This window comes from Lithobates pipiens, unplaced genomic scaffold, assembly GCF_037356315.1.
Source record: "Lithobates pipiens isolate NorthernLeopardFrog02 unplaced genomic scaffold, aLitPip1_a1.2 Scaffold_1, whole genome shotgun sequence".
NCBI classification, from domain to species: domain Eukaryota; kingdom Metazoa; phylum Chordata; class Amphibia; order Anura; family Ranidae; genus Lithobates; species Lithobates pipiens.
In genome coordinates, this window is record NW_027507685.1 from 138,499,524 (window position 1) to 138,518,772 (window position 19,249).

Sequence of the window (19,249 nt, forward strand, 5' to 3'; positions counted from 1 at the left end):
TCCAATATAAACATGGATGTTAGCAAAGTAATATGAAACTGTCCTTTCTGCAGCTGATTTAATCACTGAGGCTGTATTCACATCTATGCATTTTTAGTGCTTTTTGCATTTTGCAGATTTTCACTATAGAACGTGTTTCATAGGAAACCATTTTAAATGAACTGTAATGCAAATCTGCAAAATGCAAAAAGTGACAAAAATCCATAGGTGTGAATCCAGCCTTATGAAGTATGCTGCATCTTCAATTATTAATCCTTGCCTATATTCCACTTTATACTGGTGCTATGACCACTGCCCCAGGTTTCCTGTTTCAGGCTTGCTCTTTTCTCCTGCAACATTCTATTGAGCCACCCATGTATGCAGGGAATAGGGTTGTGTCTCATTATACTGTATGAATCAATAGAAACACACAGCCCTAAAGCCTAGGATGATAAAGCACTGCTCCCCCCCCCCCCATTCTCCCAGCTAACAGACTGCCCCCAGACTGCTGTTATCTCTTTCCTGTGAAGACCAGAAGTTCAGGGAAGCAGCTCTGAGAGAGCTGGAGAAACAAGCAGAGGAATTTTTATTTTATTGCGTTAGGCTAAACTAAAACAAAATATTGAGGGTTTAATACTACTTTGATCTATTTATTCATGATGTTTATAAATTACAGTATTAATATTGTGGATGAAATTGTTATGTGACTAATGTACCTGTCAACACATAACTGCTCTATCCACAATGTATAGATAATACAATCATATGGGTCTCCAGAAGCCAAAGATACTAACCTAGACATAAAGCTGAGACCGGGTCATCTCGTATCAATGTGTCATCTGAGTAGCGGTGCTGTTGGTATGTGTGAGTTCTCTTTGTCTTAACCAGAAAGGACCGAGGCATTTTCCTGCAATAAAAATACAGGTTTACATTGTACAAATGTAAGGTACACTCCAGGTAATTATACAAAAAATACAATAAATTCCCCTTAGGGTTTTTAAGCAGCAATGAGAGACAATGATCGATAAAAAAATATTTATTTTATTGACCCAAAAAGCATTGTAAATCACAATGATTTTAAAATTCAAGCTCTGGTGTACATGTATTGAAGCAGCTAAGTAAATAGAAATACATACGACATTGAATACAAAGTTCATATGAAGAGATTACAAAAATCTTCAGAATTTTTTCAGGAATTTTAAATCATACAGAATAAGGCACCCTGCTACCCCAATGCATTTCGACCCTCTAAAAATTACGGTCTTCTTCAGGGGGGACAGTAATTAAAACCTACCAGCTCAAAGCTTCAGTCTTTCAGGCACTTTTGTGAAGTACCAGTCTAGCTGATTTTCTGATGATTCCAGAACCCCCTTTGCTCCAATGTTTGTAGTAAAGGAATACAGAACAGCCATTCCCGAAACACCCACTACAGGCTACTCATGAGCTTTTACATGCAGAAATTATAGCCCCAAGCTAAAAAAAAAATTGTGTAGGGCTAGCATGACTGGGAGACCGGGGGAATCAGGGAGAAAGGGTTAATTTAAAAGTTAAGAAAGAGGTGATTTCACTTATTGTGATTGGTGAGTTTCACAGTGGGGAGGAGGGGCTGCAGGAGGTCTTCCAGGCAGATGAGGAAAGTTTCTGACATCTGGTGAAGGAACGTGAATGAAGAACGTTCCTGCACCTGCACTGGATCAGTTTATCTTTAGATGATCATAATGGCCTGCCAGCTGGGGTCTTTGGAAGTGGAAGCATTTTAAAATCTGTTGTGCTTATCATATTAGGGACCCATCTTAGGGATGGCACACCCTGTGGAATACCAGTTAATGGTGGGTTAACTGGTAAGTTGAACTGCAGAAAGTTGAGGTTGTCGTCGAGCTGGTGTGGCTGGGGACCATGTAAGTATTTACGCAGATACAAAGTGGATACTTGATACCTTGTGCCTCCTAAGTTCAGTAACCTTATGTTTATTGTTATTGTATTATTAAATTTGTTCCTGTTTTAAGCAATGTTTGTATATTTGGTTATTTGTTAATAAATGGCCGCTACAAATGGCCGCTAACTCCAAAATGGTGTCAAGGTGGTTATTGCAGTTTAGTTGGGGTAAAAGGGTCGGGGTAGGATAGCATCCATTATTACATGGGCGCTGATCACATCTGTGGTGCTTTAGTCAAGACTGACACATCAAACTGTTTGTACAAATGAGTTCTTTACAATCTCCATTCAAACCTTTTGTAAATTTGAATTTGATATGCTAAACTGGTAGAGAAGAATTGGAACAACACAGATTAATTAAGAAGACCCACCCTCCCTATGTGTGAGAAACTCAATGCAACCTGGATATAGTGGCTTGCACAGAACTCAGATGAAAGTAATCTTTGTGGACCTCTTGATTTTGACACAGGTACAGTGTTTCCTGGATAGCACAGTCAATTTATTCAATTTCAATGAACTTAAAGTGCACCTGACCTGACCTAATCTAAAAACATTTAAAACCTTGTTCCATCTGCAGTTAGTATACAAATTAGTCCTTGTGGAGCCTTCTTGGACCCATGCTGTACAAGGGGACTCAACTACCCTTAAAGGCAATGTTAAGCAGCAACATTGCTGTGGCCATTCAGGGCAAATCAACAGGATTAATTTAAAGGCAACCTACCGCTACTTACACTCATTTTTTGTCCATCGTTTTAGAAAAAAATTCCTGGTATTTCCAGGTACCAGGCAGACAAAAAAGTAAAAAAAAAGAAAAACAAAAGAAGAAAAAAATTATAGCCATATAAAGAAAAAAGGGGTCAGACTTGATGGACTACTTGGTCTTTTTTCTGCCGTCATTCTGGTTCTAGATATATGGAGCACATGACCCACTCCCTTTCCTCCCATGAGATGGTGGTTGGTGAACACTGAAGATGTCACTGACCTTGATTGAAACCACCTCCAGTAGAATGGGTGTCACCTGGACATGGAGATACTAGTAGTGATAATAACCTGACAGGGCTTTTAACCTTTCACCACCCTATCAAAAAACAAAATAAAACATTTTGGCTGAGGTTGGGCTTTAGCAACTTGACCTCTGAAAGTTTTTGTCCCTTCATGATCAGGGCATTTTTTGATATTCAGCTCTATGCTAACTGACAATTGCTTGGTCATGCAGCATTGTACGCACATTTTATATATGTATTTTTCTCACACATATAAAGCTTTTGTTTGGTGGTATTTGATCACCACTGGGTTTTTATTTTATAAATGAAAAAAGACTTAACATTTTGAGGAAAACCCCATATAAACACATCCAATAAAAAAATTGAATTTCTTCATAAATGTAGGCCAAAATGTATTCTGTTACATGTCCTTTGGTAAATAAAATCCCAATAAGCAAATATTAATTGTTTTGTGTGAAGGTTATAGCATCTACAAACTATGGTATGTTTACTGGAATTTATGCAGCTATAGACACTATACTGGTAATGGTGGTGATCAGCGACTTATAGTGGGACTGTGATAGTGTGGTGGACAACCTGGCGCTAACAGACACTGGCTGGGAGGAACACTAACTGATTAACGTGACACTAATACAGTGATCAGATGTAATATTGTACACTGACACTGTACTAATGACACTGGCTGGGAAGGGGTTAACATCAAGGGGTTAACTGTGTGCCTAACAACAAGTGTAATGTGTGTAATGTAAGCTGCTTTAACTAACAGATCTGGCTGCTTCTTCTCCTTGCTTTTAAGGGAAAGGAAACAGCCAGATCACTGTTCTATGTACACAGAGTTCTGTGTGTTTGAAAACACAAAACTTTGTGCTGTAATTAGACACAGCCAATCAGCAGATTTCAGCCCAAATCATTGTCTGAAACCTACTGATAAAAACGCGCTGTGTCCAAACAGCAAAGGTCAGCAGGGGACATGTGCATGCGTGCCACAAACATGAAAGAAAGCCGGCAATGTATGTGTACGTTGTTGTGTCTGCACGCAGTATATTTACTGTGAGCGGGTCACCAAGGGGTTACACAGGAATAGGCACACAAACCTCCTCATCTACAGAACCATACACTGGAAATGCAGAAAATCAAAGGATTTGACAGGTAAGTGGTACTCATACCTGCTCAAAATTTAAAGCAGTATTAAACCCAAAAACAAAACTGTATTATATTGCAGCTTATCAATTATTATTATTATTATTATTATTATACACGATTTATATAGCACCAACAGTTTACGCAGCGTTTTACATTGTATGGGGGGGACAACACAATTACAGTACAGTTCAACACAAAAGGTATGGGAGGGCCCTGCTTGTATAGCTTACATTCTAAAGAGAGGGGGTGGTACAAAAGGTAATAGCTGCAGAGAATGATTTGATGAGGGTGGCTCAGGGACAGTTAGGTGGGTGTGGGATAGGCTTCCCTGAATAAATGAGTTTCAAGGATCTCCTAAAGGTGGACAGGGTAGGGGCTGATCGGATATACTGGGGCAGGGAGTTCCAGAGGATGGGAGAGGCTTTGGAGAAGTCTTGAAGGCAAGTATGGGAGGAGGTAACAAGGGAGCTAGAGAGCAGGAGTAGCGGGAGGGGACTATTTGGACGATATCTGCAGATAAGGTTGGTGATGTAGATGGGGGCAATGTTGTGAATGGCCTTATATGGTATGGTTAGCATTTTTAATTTTACACGGTGGGGTAGGGGGAGCCAGTGAAGGGATTGGCAGAGAGGAGCAGCAGTCACGGATCGGTTAGTGAGGTGTATTAGTCTTGCAGCAGAGTGAAGGAGGAAATCTAACAAGCTCAGTTTTAGAAAGATTGAGTTTGAGGAAGTGATGTGTCATCCATTTCAATATGTCATTCAGTAAGTTTGAGATCCGTAAGGAGATCGAAAGGGTGAGTTGATGAGTGGAGAGATAGATCTGGGTGTCGTCGGCATAGAGATGGTATTGGAAGCCATGGGAGGTTATCAGCTGGCCCAGGGAAGAGGTATAGAGTGAGAATAGGAGAGGCCCAAGGACGGAGCCTTGGGGTACCCCAACAGAAAGAGGAAGTGGAGTGGAGGAGAGATGGAGTTGTAAGTGACACTGAAAGTGTGCTGAGATAGGTAGGAGGAGAACTATAAGCAGAATCACGGAGGCCAAGGGAGTGTAATTTGCTGAGGAGGAGCAGGTGGCCAACTGTGTCAAAGGCAGCAGAGAGGTTTAACAGTATGAATATGGAGTAGTGCCCATTGGTTTTAGCAGTTAGTAGATCATTGGCAAGTTTTAGTAGGGCAGACTTTAGGGGGTTGAGAAGGTTGTTGTCCGTGAGGTAGCGACTCATTTCTTAGGTGTGATGTCTGCATTCGTTTTCTTTTTACCGTATATACTCGAGTATAAGCCGAGATTTTCAGCCTCTTTTTTGAGGCTGAAAGTGCCCCCCTCGGCTTATACTCGAGTCATCGCTGTCTGCCCGCTCGATCAGCGTGTCGAGCAGACAGACAGCGGCCATTCTATTCAAAAGCCGCGCCTCCGGCTCCGCCTTCGCCTGTGATAGGCGGAACACTGAATTTCCCAGCAGCCTGTGTTCCGCCTATCACGGACGTCGTATCATCCTCGTACTACGGACGAGGATGATACGACGTCTGTGATAGGCGGAACACAGGCTGCTGGGAAATTCAGTGTTCCGCCTATCACAGGCGAAGGCGGCGGCGCAGCTTTTGAACTTTACAATGGCCGCCGACGAAGAGGGCACGGGACGGCACGGCACGGGACGGGACGGGACGGGGGCAAGGCAAGGCACGACACGGGACGGATGCAAGGAGGCAAGGCACGGCACGGGACGGAGGCAAGGAGGCAAGGCACGGGACGGAGGCTCGGGACAAAGGTAGGCTGGACACACACACACACACACACACACACACACACACACACACACACACACATGGATGGAGACACACACAGGGATGGATGGATGGATGGATGGAGACACACACACACAGGGATGGATGGATGGATGGATGGAGACACACACACACAGGGATGGATGGATGGATGGATGGAGACACACACACACAGGGATGGATGGATGGATGGACACACACACACACAGGGATGGATGGACGGACACACAGGGATGGACGGACACACAGGGATGGACGGACACACAGGGATGGACGGACACACAGGGATGGACGGACACACACACAGGGATGGACAGGCATGTCTCACCCTCGGCTTATACACGAGTCAATAAGTTTGCCAGTTTTTTTGGGGGTAAATTGGGGGCCTCGGCTTATATTCGGGTCGGCCTATACTCGAGTATATACGGTAAGTCTTTTTTCTTTATTTTCACCTGGTGATCCTGCTAGTAAGTCTGTTATTTTTAAATGTAGTTTAACAGCCAAAGCTGTCCAGCAAAAATTGGCAGTTGGGGGTTTAAACAAACTATTTACCACTGACAGATGTGTTTACAATGGTCAGCTTTTATCCATTTATAGTACGTAAAACCTTTATCCCCCCACCCTCCACGAAAAAAAAAACTGTTGCTATAATTGCTTAAAAAAAGCATGGAGCTCCTCTTTAAGCTCTACACTACACTCATTCCTGTGTAATACCATTTACATAGTTTTCCATGTAATACACGTTTTATTTCCCTGGTACATTATTTCCTGTAACCTTGTATTTCCTTTCCTTGACAACAATGCATTTTACTTCTTTACTTTACATGCAAAGCCAAATTCCGCCTTTATGACAAATCTAATATTATAAACCAGAACAATATTTACTGTACATATTATTCCCATTTGTTCATTTTTGATTTCTCACACTTTGGTTCCTGAATTATCAATGGAATGCAATACTTTTGACTATACTTCTAGTCATCGGCTCCCCTGTGCTGACTCTGAGTGGGTAAGCTGGCCCCTCTATCCTTTGCTCTATCCCATGCTCTGTATGTCTTTAGGTATGATACTTATCTTAAAGGTGATTTATGGTGAAAGCTTTTTTGGCCATGCTTCTCCAATGGATCACAGGAGTGTAGTTTGTTCTGCACTCCTGTGATCCGTTTTCAGCCGACAACGAGCTGAAACCCGCTGTCGGCTGACATTACAAAGCCCAAATGCTCAGGGTCCACCCAGAAGGCTGAACCGGCAGCTGGCTCAGCCTCTAGGAGATTCACCAACAGCCTGAGCCAGCCCCTCCCACTCCCTCTACAGCCCAATGCTCCAGTGAGGGGAGAGAAGGGGAGAACTGAGTGATCAGCTGTTTTGATCGCTTAGTTCTCAGTGCAGAGCGGGCGGGGAAGAAATACAGCATTGGATCAATGGTGTATCCACTTCAGTGAGTATAATCGTTTTTTGTTTTGTTTTTTAAACCCGATCTCCTCTTTTAATGGTGTGATACTGAGGCAAGTCAGTCAATCAGAGTAGATGAAACAAAAAGCTGGCTTAGGGGATCAAGAAGTATAAATCTGGCCTTGATAGAGACACAAGTAGCGAGACAATTTTTTTTTGACTTTTCCCTATAATTAAATTTTTTTTAAAACTTTGTTTTTATCAACCTGGACACAACTAAGGACCTTCTAGGTCTGTGATCAACTGGAGTTCTGATCAGTGCACTGAGAAGCTGAGCTACCTGGTGCTCAGGCATCTGGCTGGATCCTGTAATTATAGTCAGGATCCTTCCAGAGCCTGGACCGGCTGAGTGGCATCAGCTGGCAGCAGACTTTAGCCCGCTACCGGCTGAATCTGGATCACAGAAATGCAGTACTAAGTGCACTCCTGTGACCCACAGGAGAAGTAGGGCCAAAACAGCTTTGGCCCTACTTCTCCTTTAAAGTAAAAAAAAAGAAAAATTTTGGGATGTCCCCAGAACAATAACAGAGCGGAAATCTGAATCTGGGTAGAACTTCAGACTCTTGTCACGTGATTCCCTCTACACTACAGTGTGTGAGTGATGGTGGACCAAGGGAACAAATTATTTAACATGTTTGGAGTTAAGTAATTTCTTACACAAATAAGGATACTGACAACAAAGAATGCCCACACGAGGGTGTGAAGATCTGAGACCTTCATGTGTACACTCTTTAACTGTTATTGGCTACTTGGGTACAGTCTTCTTAACAATGAATGGGGATAAAAATTGACCCATACAACAGTATTTTGGTCCATGGACTGCACTGTCATCCAGTCTTCAGGAACCTTAGTTTATCAGCTTTCTGAAGATGGAAGGGTGGACCCCATAACATAAGGCCAATGTGTGTGACAACCAGATTTTCCAAGGCCATAATGGGTATCTATTACCCCTAAGGCAGCCGTTAAGAGACCATTCCATCCGGTGAGTGCGGTCCCCTGCCTCTTCCCTCCGCTGTGATTGGTCGGTCCAGGCTGTATCTCCATGGCTGAAGATGATCGGAGTGACCAACAACTAGATGGAGCATAGACTGGACAAAGAAACGTTATCTGCTGTATTTGAAACTGTGAAGCTCGCCCTTTTCAAGCTCCGGTTGCATTCTGCAACTTTGAAAAATTATTTTGATGAGAGTGGCCAGGGTGTTCTTTTCTGAAAAAACATCTTTCCAAGTCAGTTGGGATCCTAGAAGTTGTTGGAGAACACCTTGGAGGTTTCCGGGTTCCTGTATCCAGTGGAGAGGATCTTCCATCCATGTTTCTGCATCCAACAGAGAGAACCATCCATTTGTCTATCTAAGCTCATGTGATTCGGTGTCGCTGAAATCCGGGTCCAAATGTTTTGGTAAGGGTATTTCACCTTATTAACTTTTTGGATACACTCACTGTGGATTCTCCATATTGCACTCAGCACGTTTTAAGATTGCTACTTCATTGAGGATCTTCATTTCTGTTTTTTACATTGGGACTCACATTATGAGATTTGCTTTGAGACTTTTTTTGCATATTTGTTCAATTTAATATGTTGGATTTTGGCTTTTTATACGTTTTTCATTAATGTACACATTTCATTAGTGCTACATTTTTTGCACCCATTTAGGTATCACATTGGGCCCATTATGGCCAACATTGCCGTTCCTCTATCTCATCAAGTTTGCCAGTCAACCTTAAAATAATACACTGATAAAGTGGATGAGATTTGCATGCTAACTTAATAAAACAGAAGCAAAAGCCAGCGAGTTTTTGCCCAAATAAGAATTATTGTTTAATTCACAATAAAACAAAAGGCCAATCCTAACTTGATTCCATTGCCAATAATTCCACATATGTTCTCATCTTTTCTTGCAGGTTAATGAATCCATCCCTTTTTCTCAGCAGTAGTTCAGGTAACCTGAGAGAGTCCATTGAAACACAAAGGAAAAAAAGACTATACAAATCTTTATACAGTATGTCATACAATGTGAAGGTAAAGTACATGATATTGTAATATGGTATTGATATCACACCATTCATTTATTGGAAACCGTTTACCCTACAGGCATCAGTGAAGTCATAGGATGCCTTAAGGGAAGCAAATATGTATACTTTAAAACACACAATATAATTTCCATGAGCTTCAGGAAAATAACAATAACTGCAATTTAAATTAGTTATGTATTTATTGAAAATATTACTTAAATACAGTATATATAAGTAATTTAAGCTATTTGTGTATTAGCTTCTAATAATCAGCTAAACAGCAGGGCACAGGCAGAAAAAGGAAGGGTCAGCAATGTAAGCTAAACAGCCTCTCTACATTGCAAAGTGTGTCAATGTAACACTGGCAGCTTGCTGGAAGGAACAGGGAATGGAGTAAGCAGGGGAACTCCTTAGCATTGTAATGTTTCTTTACTGTCCGATCAGCTGGCAGGGGTGGTTCAGTGACCAGGGCAGTAAAGAGAAGTGAGGCCACCAACCAAGCTATACTGTTGACAGGAGCGCCTGGATCACAAGACACATTGAACAGAATTTTAAACATTTTGGTAGCCAATACAATTTTTTCTGTATGTATTTAAACAGTGTAATTAGCTGTTGGCCTGGAGTAAGTGTATTTATACCAGCCACCTTATATGTGCATAGAACCCAGGTGTATGGTAATAATGTCCCCTCATCATTGTCCTTCTGGCAGCTTGTGTGTGGCTTAGTGTTTGCTGTTATCTCAAAATCTGCATAATCTTGAAACAGGTCTGAGAAAAATGATCTTTTGTTGGCACCAGACTTGATTTTAGCGAGAACTCATTTGTTTGACATTTGCATCTGTCCTGCAAGGATTTAGCGTTGTACTAATCATGCACACTACAGCATTGACCTATGGAGATGGCTGGGGGCCCGTAGACAAACTTCTGATTGTTTTTGGAAACAAATACAGAAGAATGTCTATAAATAGAGCCACAGGGTAGTAGGTGGATTCAGGGTTAAGGGAACCTGTCACTGACAACATTATAGGATATTTTGTAGAAGCCAGGTACTCTACTTGTTTGGATGAGGATGTCTATGGGTCCTGAAAGAGCGTTCTCAGAGAACATAACTATAAGCAGGTTGGAGAACCTTGCTGATCACTAAAGACTTCCTTGGGACCTGGTCTTTCTGCATGCAGCCACCTAAAGTTGGCCATAGATGGATGGAAAATCGCGACTGGCTGAAATTTTAATCCATTTATGGCAATTCTATGGCTATGTAATGATGGACTTTTCTCAAACAGGAATGTTTGAAAACTGTCCTTCGATCAGTGAAGAGGGTTCCTCCATCCACCTTGAATAGATGGGGAATCTTTTGGAAAATTGTCCTTCTATCAGAGTAGAGGGTTCCTCCACCCACCTTAAATGTGTGGATGGGAAATATGTTGGAAAATTGTATTTCCATCAGCGGACAGGGTTTCTCCATCCACCTTGAATATGTGGATGGGGAACCTGTTGGAAAATTGTCCTTCAATCAGAGGAGAGGGTGCCTCCATCCACCTTGAATGTGTGGATGGGAAATCTGTTGCAAGAGACCTAGTTGTGAGGGCGGAAAGAGATGATGTCCTTTCTGCTCTTCCGCTCGCTCGCTCCTCTCCTCTCATCCGCCTCTCTCATGCAGCCCGCTCGCCACAGCCCTGGCCTGCTGGTTAGGCAGGGACCCTGCGGCAAGAGACTCGGGGTTATGGGCCCCAGATTCGGGGCCATAGACCCAATAGCTACCCCCAAGCGACGCCACTGACCGCAACCAATGTGCACTGCTTGTTCCAAATAAATGTAAGGGAGGGGGGAAAGGAGAGGTTCAGGAGCTCATGAAGCACATTACAAAGAGGCAAAAAAACAAAATAAGAAACTATTTCATGACTTAGATAACAAGGCCATTAAGCAGTGGAGTTAGAGAATCCTATTGAGGGTAGAGACTGCCATGGAAGACATCATGCAGGGGTCAGGTACTCATTCTGTACTGTTTATACCCAACAAGATGTACTCACTTGTAATGGTCTTTGGGTGCAACTAGAAAGCACCAGCAAGGAAGGCAATGGGCACAGCACAGAACTCTCAGTAATGAGTATATTGTCTGGATAGGTCTAGAGTTTGTTTTTAGTGACTCATAGTGAAATCTTATACAAACAGCTAAATACATAGCTAAACACATACACTATATTACCAAAAGTATCGGGACGCCTGCCTTTACATGCATATGAAGTTTAATGGCATCCCGATGTGGTCTGTAGGGTTTAATATTGAGTTGGCCCACCCTTTGCGGCTATAACAGCATCAACTCTTCTGGGAAGGCTCAAGATTTAGGAGTGTGTCTATGGGAATGTTTGACCATTCATCCAGAAGCGCATTTGTGAGGTCAGGCACCGATGTTGGACGAGAAGGCCTAGCTTACAGTCTCCACTCTAATGCATCCCAAAACTGTTCTAATGGGTTGAGGTGCAGGCCAATCAAGTTCACCACCCCAAAATTGCTCCTCCATGTCTTTATGGACCTTGCTTTGTGCACTGGTCCAAATCATTTGCTGGAGGGGGGATTATGGTGTGGGGGTTGTTTTTCAGGGGTTGGGCTTGGCGCCTTAGCTCGAGTGAAGTGAACTCTTAAGGCGTCAGCATACCAAGACATTTTGGACAATTTCATGCTCCCAACTTTGTGGGAACAGTTTGGGGATGGCCCCTTCCTGTTCCAACATGACTGTGCACCGTATTACAAAGCAAAGTCCATAAAGACATGGATGAGCGAGTTTGGGGTGGAGGAAAGTGACTGGCCTGCACAGAGTCCTGACCTCAACCTGATAGAACATCTTTGGGATGAATTAGAGCAGAGACTGCAAGCCAGGCCTTCTTGTCCAACATCAGTTGCTGACCTCACAAATGCACTTCTGGAAGAATGGTCAAACATTCCCATAGACACACTTCTAAACCTTGTGGACAGCCTTCCCAGATGAGTTGAAGCTGTTATAGCTGTAAAGGGTGAACCAACTCAATATTGAACCCTACGGACTGAGACTGGGATCCCATGAAAATTCATGTGTGTGTAAAGGCAGCTATCCCAATAATTTTAGTAATATAATGTAGATTTAGTAATTTATCTGTTAAATGATTTGTAATTGTGTACAGACAGCCAGATGACACCTGTAGCTCCTAGTTATATTTCAGTAATGTATTTATATTCCTGACTTGTCACAATAAACAGCAACAGTATCGTTATATATATATATATATATATATATATATATATATATATATATATATATATAAGCTCCACTTTTTATCACTAAAAAGCTATCTTTGAATGGCTGAACTGTGTAGTTCCTCTTTAAAGTGTGACTGTATGGAAACACCTAAATATAGAGTTTAAATTCAGATGTGTGACCTATCCTATCTACCAGGAAAAAAAACTTAAATTTTTTATGTAGCACCCTCTACCTTAGGTAGGTGCTAGAAGTAGTTTTTTTTGTAAGTACAGGTAAATTTAATCAGGCCTAGCTGTTTTGATCTGTGTGGGCTGTGAGTGGCTCAGAGTAGGCTGGTGACTTGCAGATAGTATCATCTTTTAGTTACCTCCTTTCTGCTTCTAGAGGATTCTAGAAGGAGAGGAAGAGAGGTGGAGCTGTCTGGGGTGTTCTAGGAAGCCCTGACCAATCCCCAACCTGGATTGGCAGGGGGCATGCTTCCTTAAATACCTTGAGTCGGTCCAGCTTGGGGGAGTTGTTGGGTGGAAGAAGCTGGAGATGGAGCACTAGGTTGTCTGGGTCTTTGAGGCACTCCTCAGTCTGGGGGAGTGACCTTGGGCCTGAGGGGTCCGGCTGCAAGTCAGAGCCTTGCTGAGAAACAAAGAAGGATCTGAACAGGAGGCACAGAGAGGAACTGAGAAAGTCAATGGGAGCTAGTGTTGGCGGGCAAGTCTCCAGGAGTGATCCACCAGAGTGCAGCCAGGAGGGCTGGTGAGTGGCAGGCACAGTTGGAGAACTGGGGAGGCATTCCGGAGCAGACTGGGAGAGTGTAGTCTGAGATGGATGTAGAGCCAGCAGGAGAGACTGTAATGATATGGGCAGTGGAGTTGAGCAGCTGCAGCCAGGAGGGCAGGCAGGGCCTGAAGAGGACTAACTGGGAGCAGTAGTCCACCAAAAGGTCAGTTAGCACTAAAGACTTTCCTATTTTTGTTGCTACACTAAAGGGGCCCACAGTCCCTGCCTGCAAATGGCATTTGCTAAGGCCTGACAGAGTTAGAATTGGGCCTACCATTTGCTATCTGCACCAGGAACAAAGTATTGTACAGGAGCGGGAGAGACAGTCTGCAAATAAGCGTTGTGCTGGAGGAGACTGGAGCTCCAGAAGTGTAAATAGAGGTTCCTACTAATCATCCTATTGATTCCATTATTGAATCTGGGCATCCCATAATTTTCCTTACCCTATCCAAGTTCAAAATCCCTCAATAAAATACACATCAAACATATGGACTGTTCATTGTCTCAAGAGTGACTGGGAAGTGAATGCCGGGCTGGGCAGGGTGAAAGGTGGACCACAATATCCAGCAGACCCTACAGGGGCACCGCTATATTTAGCTAGGTTTCTAATCCAGGCATCATAGCCAGCTCCTGACAATTGAAAAGCCTGGTCAAGGCTGTGATTGGCTAGTGAAGGAGCAGCTGCTTACTGATGGGGTCATCTCTGTGCTTGCTACTTAAATCAGCAAGCTGCATTTTTTAGGTTCAGAGAACTGTGCAATGATTGGCTTACAGAGATGTCCCATCCTCCCCCCAGTGCTACAGGATCATACACACTTAAGCTGGCCATAGATGGATTGAATTTTGTTTGGTTCAGCAGGGCACGGCGAGATTCGATCTATGTATGGGCTTGCTGGTTGTGCTGCAGTCAATTAATTGTGTATGCTATCGCGCCAGCAGTGATCATTGTGTTCTGCCGACCGAGAAGGCCCCCTTCTGGTAAAACACAATAGCGCTGTGGGAGGGATTTCGTGTTGATGGGGGGGATCAAGCGATTTTCCCATCGTTGCAGGAAGGAAAACCAAATAATTATGGCTTGCCTACTATTTAACCACTTCCCACCCGGCCAATGCATATATACGGCCGGGTGGGAGCCGTCTATTCCTGACAGGCCGTTCAGGAACGTCCTTCAGGAATAGCGGGATCGCGCGCGCGCGCGCTCGCGCAGCGGCGCAATCCCGATGTGCTCGTGTCACCCGGACACGGCACATCTCAGATCGGCAGGAGGGCTCTGTGATTGGCCCTCCTGATCACATGACGGCCGTGTCCAATCACGGCCGTCATGTGATGTAAACAAACAGCCGGTTGCTAGGCAATCGGCTCTCCTCTCCTCACACGGAAGTCACCGCTGAGGAGAGGAGAGCAGAACGCTGCAGCCGGCTGATGATCAGTGAGTATGGGCTGCTTTTTACAGCTTTTTACTCACTGATCATCAGTGTAGTGTCAACACACAACACACCACACAGTCCCCACACATGTCCCCAAAACACACATGTCCCCAAAACATACATGTCCCCAAATAATAAAAACACATGTCCCTAATAATAAAAACATGTCCCCCACATATGTCCCACTAAAATCACATGTCCCAATGATTATCTGCACACATATGTACGTGATCACCTGCACACATATGTACATGACCATTTGCGTACATATGTCCGTGATCACACAAACCAATTATTATACACTTAACGGAATTTTTTTTACCAAAAACATGTAGCAGAATACATTTTGGCTTAAATTTATGACAAAATTTGATTTTATTGGATTTCTTTTCAAATAGAAAAAAGAAAATATTGTTTTTTTTCCAAATTTCCGCTATTTTTGCGCTTATATCGCAAAAAAAAAAAAACTGAGTCGTGAATAAATAACACCAAAATAAAGCTCTATTTGTGCGAACAAAATGATAACAATTTCATTTGGGTACAGTGTAGCATGACCGCGCAATTGTCACTGAAAGCGCTAGAGCGCTGAAAGCTGAAAATTGGGCTGGGAAGGAAGGGGGTGAAAGTGCCCTGTATTGTAGTGGTTAAAGCAGAACTTTAGTCCTAAATTTAAACATTTGCTAGAAGGAAGATAGATTTATTTCTACTGCAGAATAAACATATTGGACCAGATAAACGAATGCCGGTGCGCCAAGTATCTGACACACATAAACCTTCTTTTTGGACGTGCCAATAAGTACAGTAATTCAGCTTGAAGGGTTTAAAATGAAAGATGCGACTGGTGTGGCAATTGGGGAAAAAAAAATCTCAAATGCAACTTTTTTTCAAAAAGTCTTACAATCTGCATCAAATAAATATGCGGCAGAGTATGAGTTTGTAATGTGCGACAAGAGGTGATAGTAACACATTCTACAATGCGCTAAATAAATGATATGTGCTGCAACCTAATAGTTTATTTAACATGCAATGCGCCAAACTCAGATGTCACGTGTGACAATCCACAGTCTTATGCCTTGTACACACGATTGGACTTTCCGCCAACAAAACCCTGGGATTTTGTCCGAAGAGCGTTGGCTCAAACTTGTCTTGCATACACACAATGGCCAACAATTACGAGCGCAGTGACGTACTACATGGTTTTTCACCTCTTTAGCGCCACCCTTTGGGCTCCTTCTGCTAATTTCGTGTTAGTAGAAGTTTGGTGAGTGTTGATTCGCGCTTTTCTTTTCACGTTTTTCATTTAATGATTTTCAGTTCGCGCTTTTCATTTTGTGCTTTTCTGAATGGCCGTTCGTCAACCAGACATGTTGTGGAATGGGAGGAGATAACGTGTTATTTATTATTGGCATTGGAGTTATTGCTTTGATATTATTTTTTTGGTTGAATAAATGATTTGATTTGGTATATTTTATATATTTTTGGATGCACAGAATGCACTTTTTGGTTATGTTCTATTGGCAGATAGCATGTCTAATTATTTTTCTCTTTTTTTTTTTTTTTATGCACAATAAAAAAAATGTGTAGAATAAAACTTGGCTATGTGTTTTACTTCAAATGACAGTTTGGGAGTAGGCAGTTACATTTTAAAAAATACCATGTAAAATTGACAAGGGGCATCAACATAGTTGTATCTTTGATCTTAAAAACTACGGGATAATGATGTTGTGGTAACTTGCCCAAATAAAAAAAATAAAAAATAAAAACATAATAATATTATTCTTGATATCACTAGAAAAAAAAAGCCTTTGAAAATGTGTTTGCCATAACTCCATCATTATCACCAGCAAAGCAGCTTCATTATTATCCCATTAAAGAAGAAGAGAATGTGCGCTGCATTTGGAGATTTCATAATTTGCCACGTCACGAATGTTATTTCTCCATTACAAACACTAGTTTACAAGATTGACCGCTTCCGGCTCGTCCTTGCTTCCGAGCATGCGTGTTTGTATTTTGGACTTTTGTCCGACGGACTTGTGTACACACGCTCGGAAAACATGCTAGCCAACATTTGTTGGCAGAAAGTCCAAAAGGCGAAAATTCCGTCAACAATTGTCCGATGGAGCATACACACATTCGGACTTACCGCCAACAGCCTGACATCCAACATTTCCCATCGGAAAGTCCGATCGTGTGTATGGGGCTTAAGTCATCTGGCCCACTATGTCTTTTCTGCAGTAAAGGATTCTAACTTTTTTTTTTATTGCAAAGTTCCTCATGTGGATTTAGAGGTATATCTAAATCTCCCTTTCCTCTGAAGCCTGATCTACATTTGGATTGTGCTTCAAAGGTTACTGACGGGGCGACACATCCTCACCGCCCTTTTTTAACTATATGTTTGCAGACAAGCGCACTGCAAGCGCTTGTGGCATTTTGGCATTTGCTTGAATATGTAGCTTCCAGCCTGCCAATCGCTACATGTCAGGTACGCTTTGCCATGTGCGGAAAGCATCATGACTGCATCATGTAAACACCCCTGTCTGCTACCTATTGAAGCTTAAGGGGGGCAACTTGCAAACCTCCAGGCAACAATAAAATCAATTCCTGCAACTGTGTTGGTAGATCTATCAAATGAACTTTAAAGTGTATTTATGCGCCAAAGATAAAATCATGTATTCAGTCCCACATTGGATCACAATTATTTCTAACCTACTCCTATTAATCAAAACCAATGAGGAAGCAAAGAGCCAGGAGAGCAGCTGCTCTCATGCACATTTCTGGATCACAATGGGGCTCAGGTAAGTATTGGGCTGGGAGGAGCTGCATTCTGAAGGTTTTTTTTACCTGCATAGAATGCAAGGATGTAAAAAAAAAAAACCTTTAGAACCACTTTAACCACTTGCCGACCAGCCGCCGCAGTTTTACTGCAGCAGAATGGCACGGCTGGGCGAAACAACGTTCTGTTACGTCGCTTCGCCCTGTGGCCATTAGGGGCACGTGCGCTACTCGCCCCCGGAGCCAATGCGAGTCCCCTACGGTGAGTATAACAAGCATACTTTACTGCATATACACACTGATTTTACTGTTGTTGGTTTAGCGACACCTTAAAGTATATGTAAATCCAATCTCTAAAATGTCATAAACACTTTCAGATGATAATGTCATTTTAGAAGTTAAAACTAGTATTTTTAAATCCGCAGCTTTCTTACAAATAGCTGCCATAAACGTCTTTGTTTAGGCACTTCCTGTTAAAAGGGTGACAACATTCTGTCCATGTTTCTCAATAGTATTCTGGCTTTGTCACCCTTTCACCCAGAATTTAAACAGAGAATACAAGTCATTTCAACCCAGTGCACAGGCATGGATTACTGTTGTCACCATCAGGGAACCTTCCCTGAGAAAAGCCATTGCTGGAGGGCAAGTGGGCAGGAAGTGGCTGCAAAGAGGCTGCAGCAGATCAGTATCACTGAGATGCAACAAATGATTAAAAAAAAGGGGGAAAAAGTTTTTTCTTAATAAAATATTTTAGAATACACAGTACTTTAGCATACTACATGTCATCCAGTTAGGATTTACATTTACTTTAATCAGGGTTTTTTTTGTTGCCCTAAGGGTGAACAGAATTTACAATGCTTTGTAGAAAAATAATATTTGCTTGGTTATGCATCCCTGTGTACTGGTGCTCATAGGGGCAAACACAGTACAATAGTTTACTATGGGTGGCCATTCAAAGGTACACTAATGCAGAACTAAAGGTGACACATCTACATAAACTAGATGTCCGTTTTTTGTTTTTACATTTTTTTTTTATAATTTCAATTGACCATACAATAATTAAAAAAATTAATAAATAAATAAAAATTATATATATATATATATATATATATATATATATATATATATATATATATATATATATATATATAGATAGATAGATAGATAGATAGATAGATAGATAGATAGATAGATGCATGCAAATATGGAAAAATAAAGTAAAGAGGAAATATAAAATAGATAAATAATAAAGAAAAAGAAAAGAACAAGAAAAAGAAAAGAAAATTTAAAAGAAAATCTAGATCACAAGATTTCTTATTCTATGTGTCAGTCTTTAATACTGGAATCGCTGTAATGCACCAGACCATTTCATTCCCCAATCTGGGAACCCCTTTTCTTTACCTGTCTGTGATGCAGGTAAAGTATTCCCAGGCACGCCCACTGCAGACTCCTTTTCTCACATACAAATTTTCGAATGTATCAGTGTCAGAATTAAATTTTCTTACATTAGTGTGCTTGGTAAACTTCAATTATATTGACCATAAAAAATTGAGAAAATCTCAAGCCGCAGGGGCTTCAGGCAGCAGGCCCACCCACCCTTGTAAGTACATGTAAAAACCTGTGTGAAATGTGGCTGTCGGGGACTATAGGACTCAAATTATGGTAAGTACAGTGGACTTTCTGGTCACAGCACAGTTGCAGAGTTTTCTGGACAGCAATAGCTTTACTTGTT

At 42.0% G+C, this 19,249-nt stretch overlaps 1 protein-coding gene across 1 annotated transcript in view; it reads right to left on the reverse strand.

Moving 5' to 3' along the window:
• GFI1B (growth factor independent 1B transcriptional repressor) overlaps positions 1-19,249 on the reverse strand; it is a 50,157-nt gene that overhangs the window by 29,135 nt on the left and 1,773 nt on the right. Inside the window, exon 2 of the mRNA XM_077477597.1 lies at positions 774-886. Coding sequence (XP_077333723.1) covers positions 774-882 — 109 coding nt within the window. The 5' untranslated portion in view covers positions 883-886. The remainder of the gene's footprint in view (positions 1-773; positions 887-19,249) is intronic.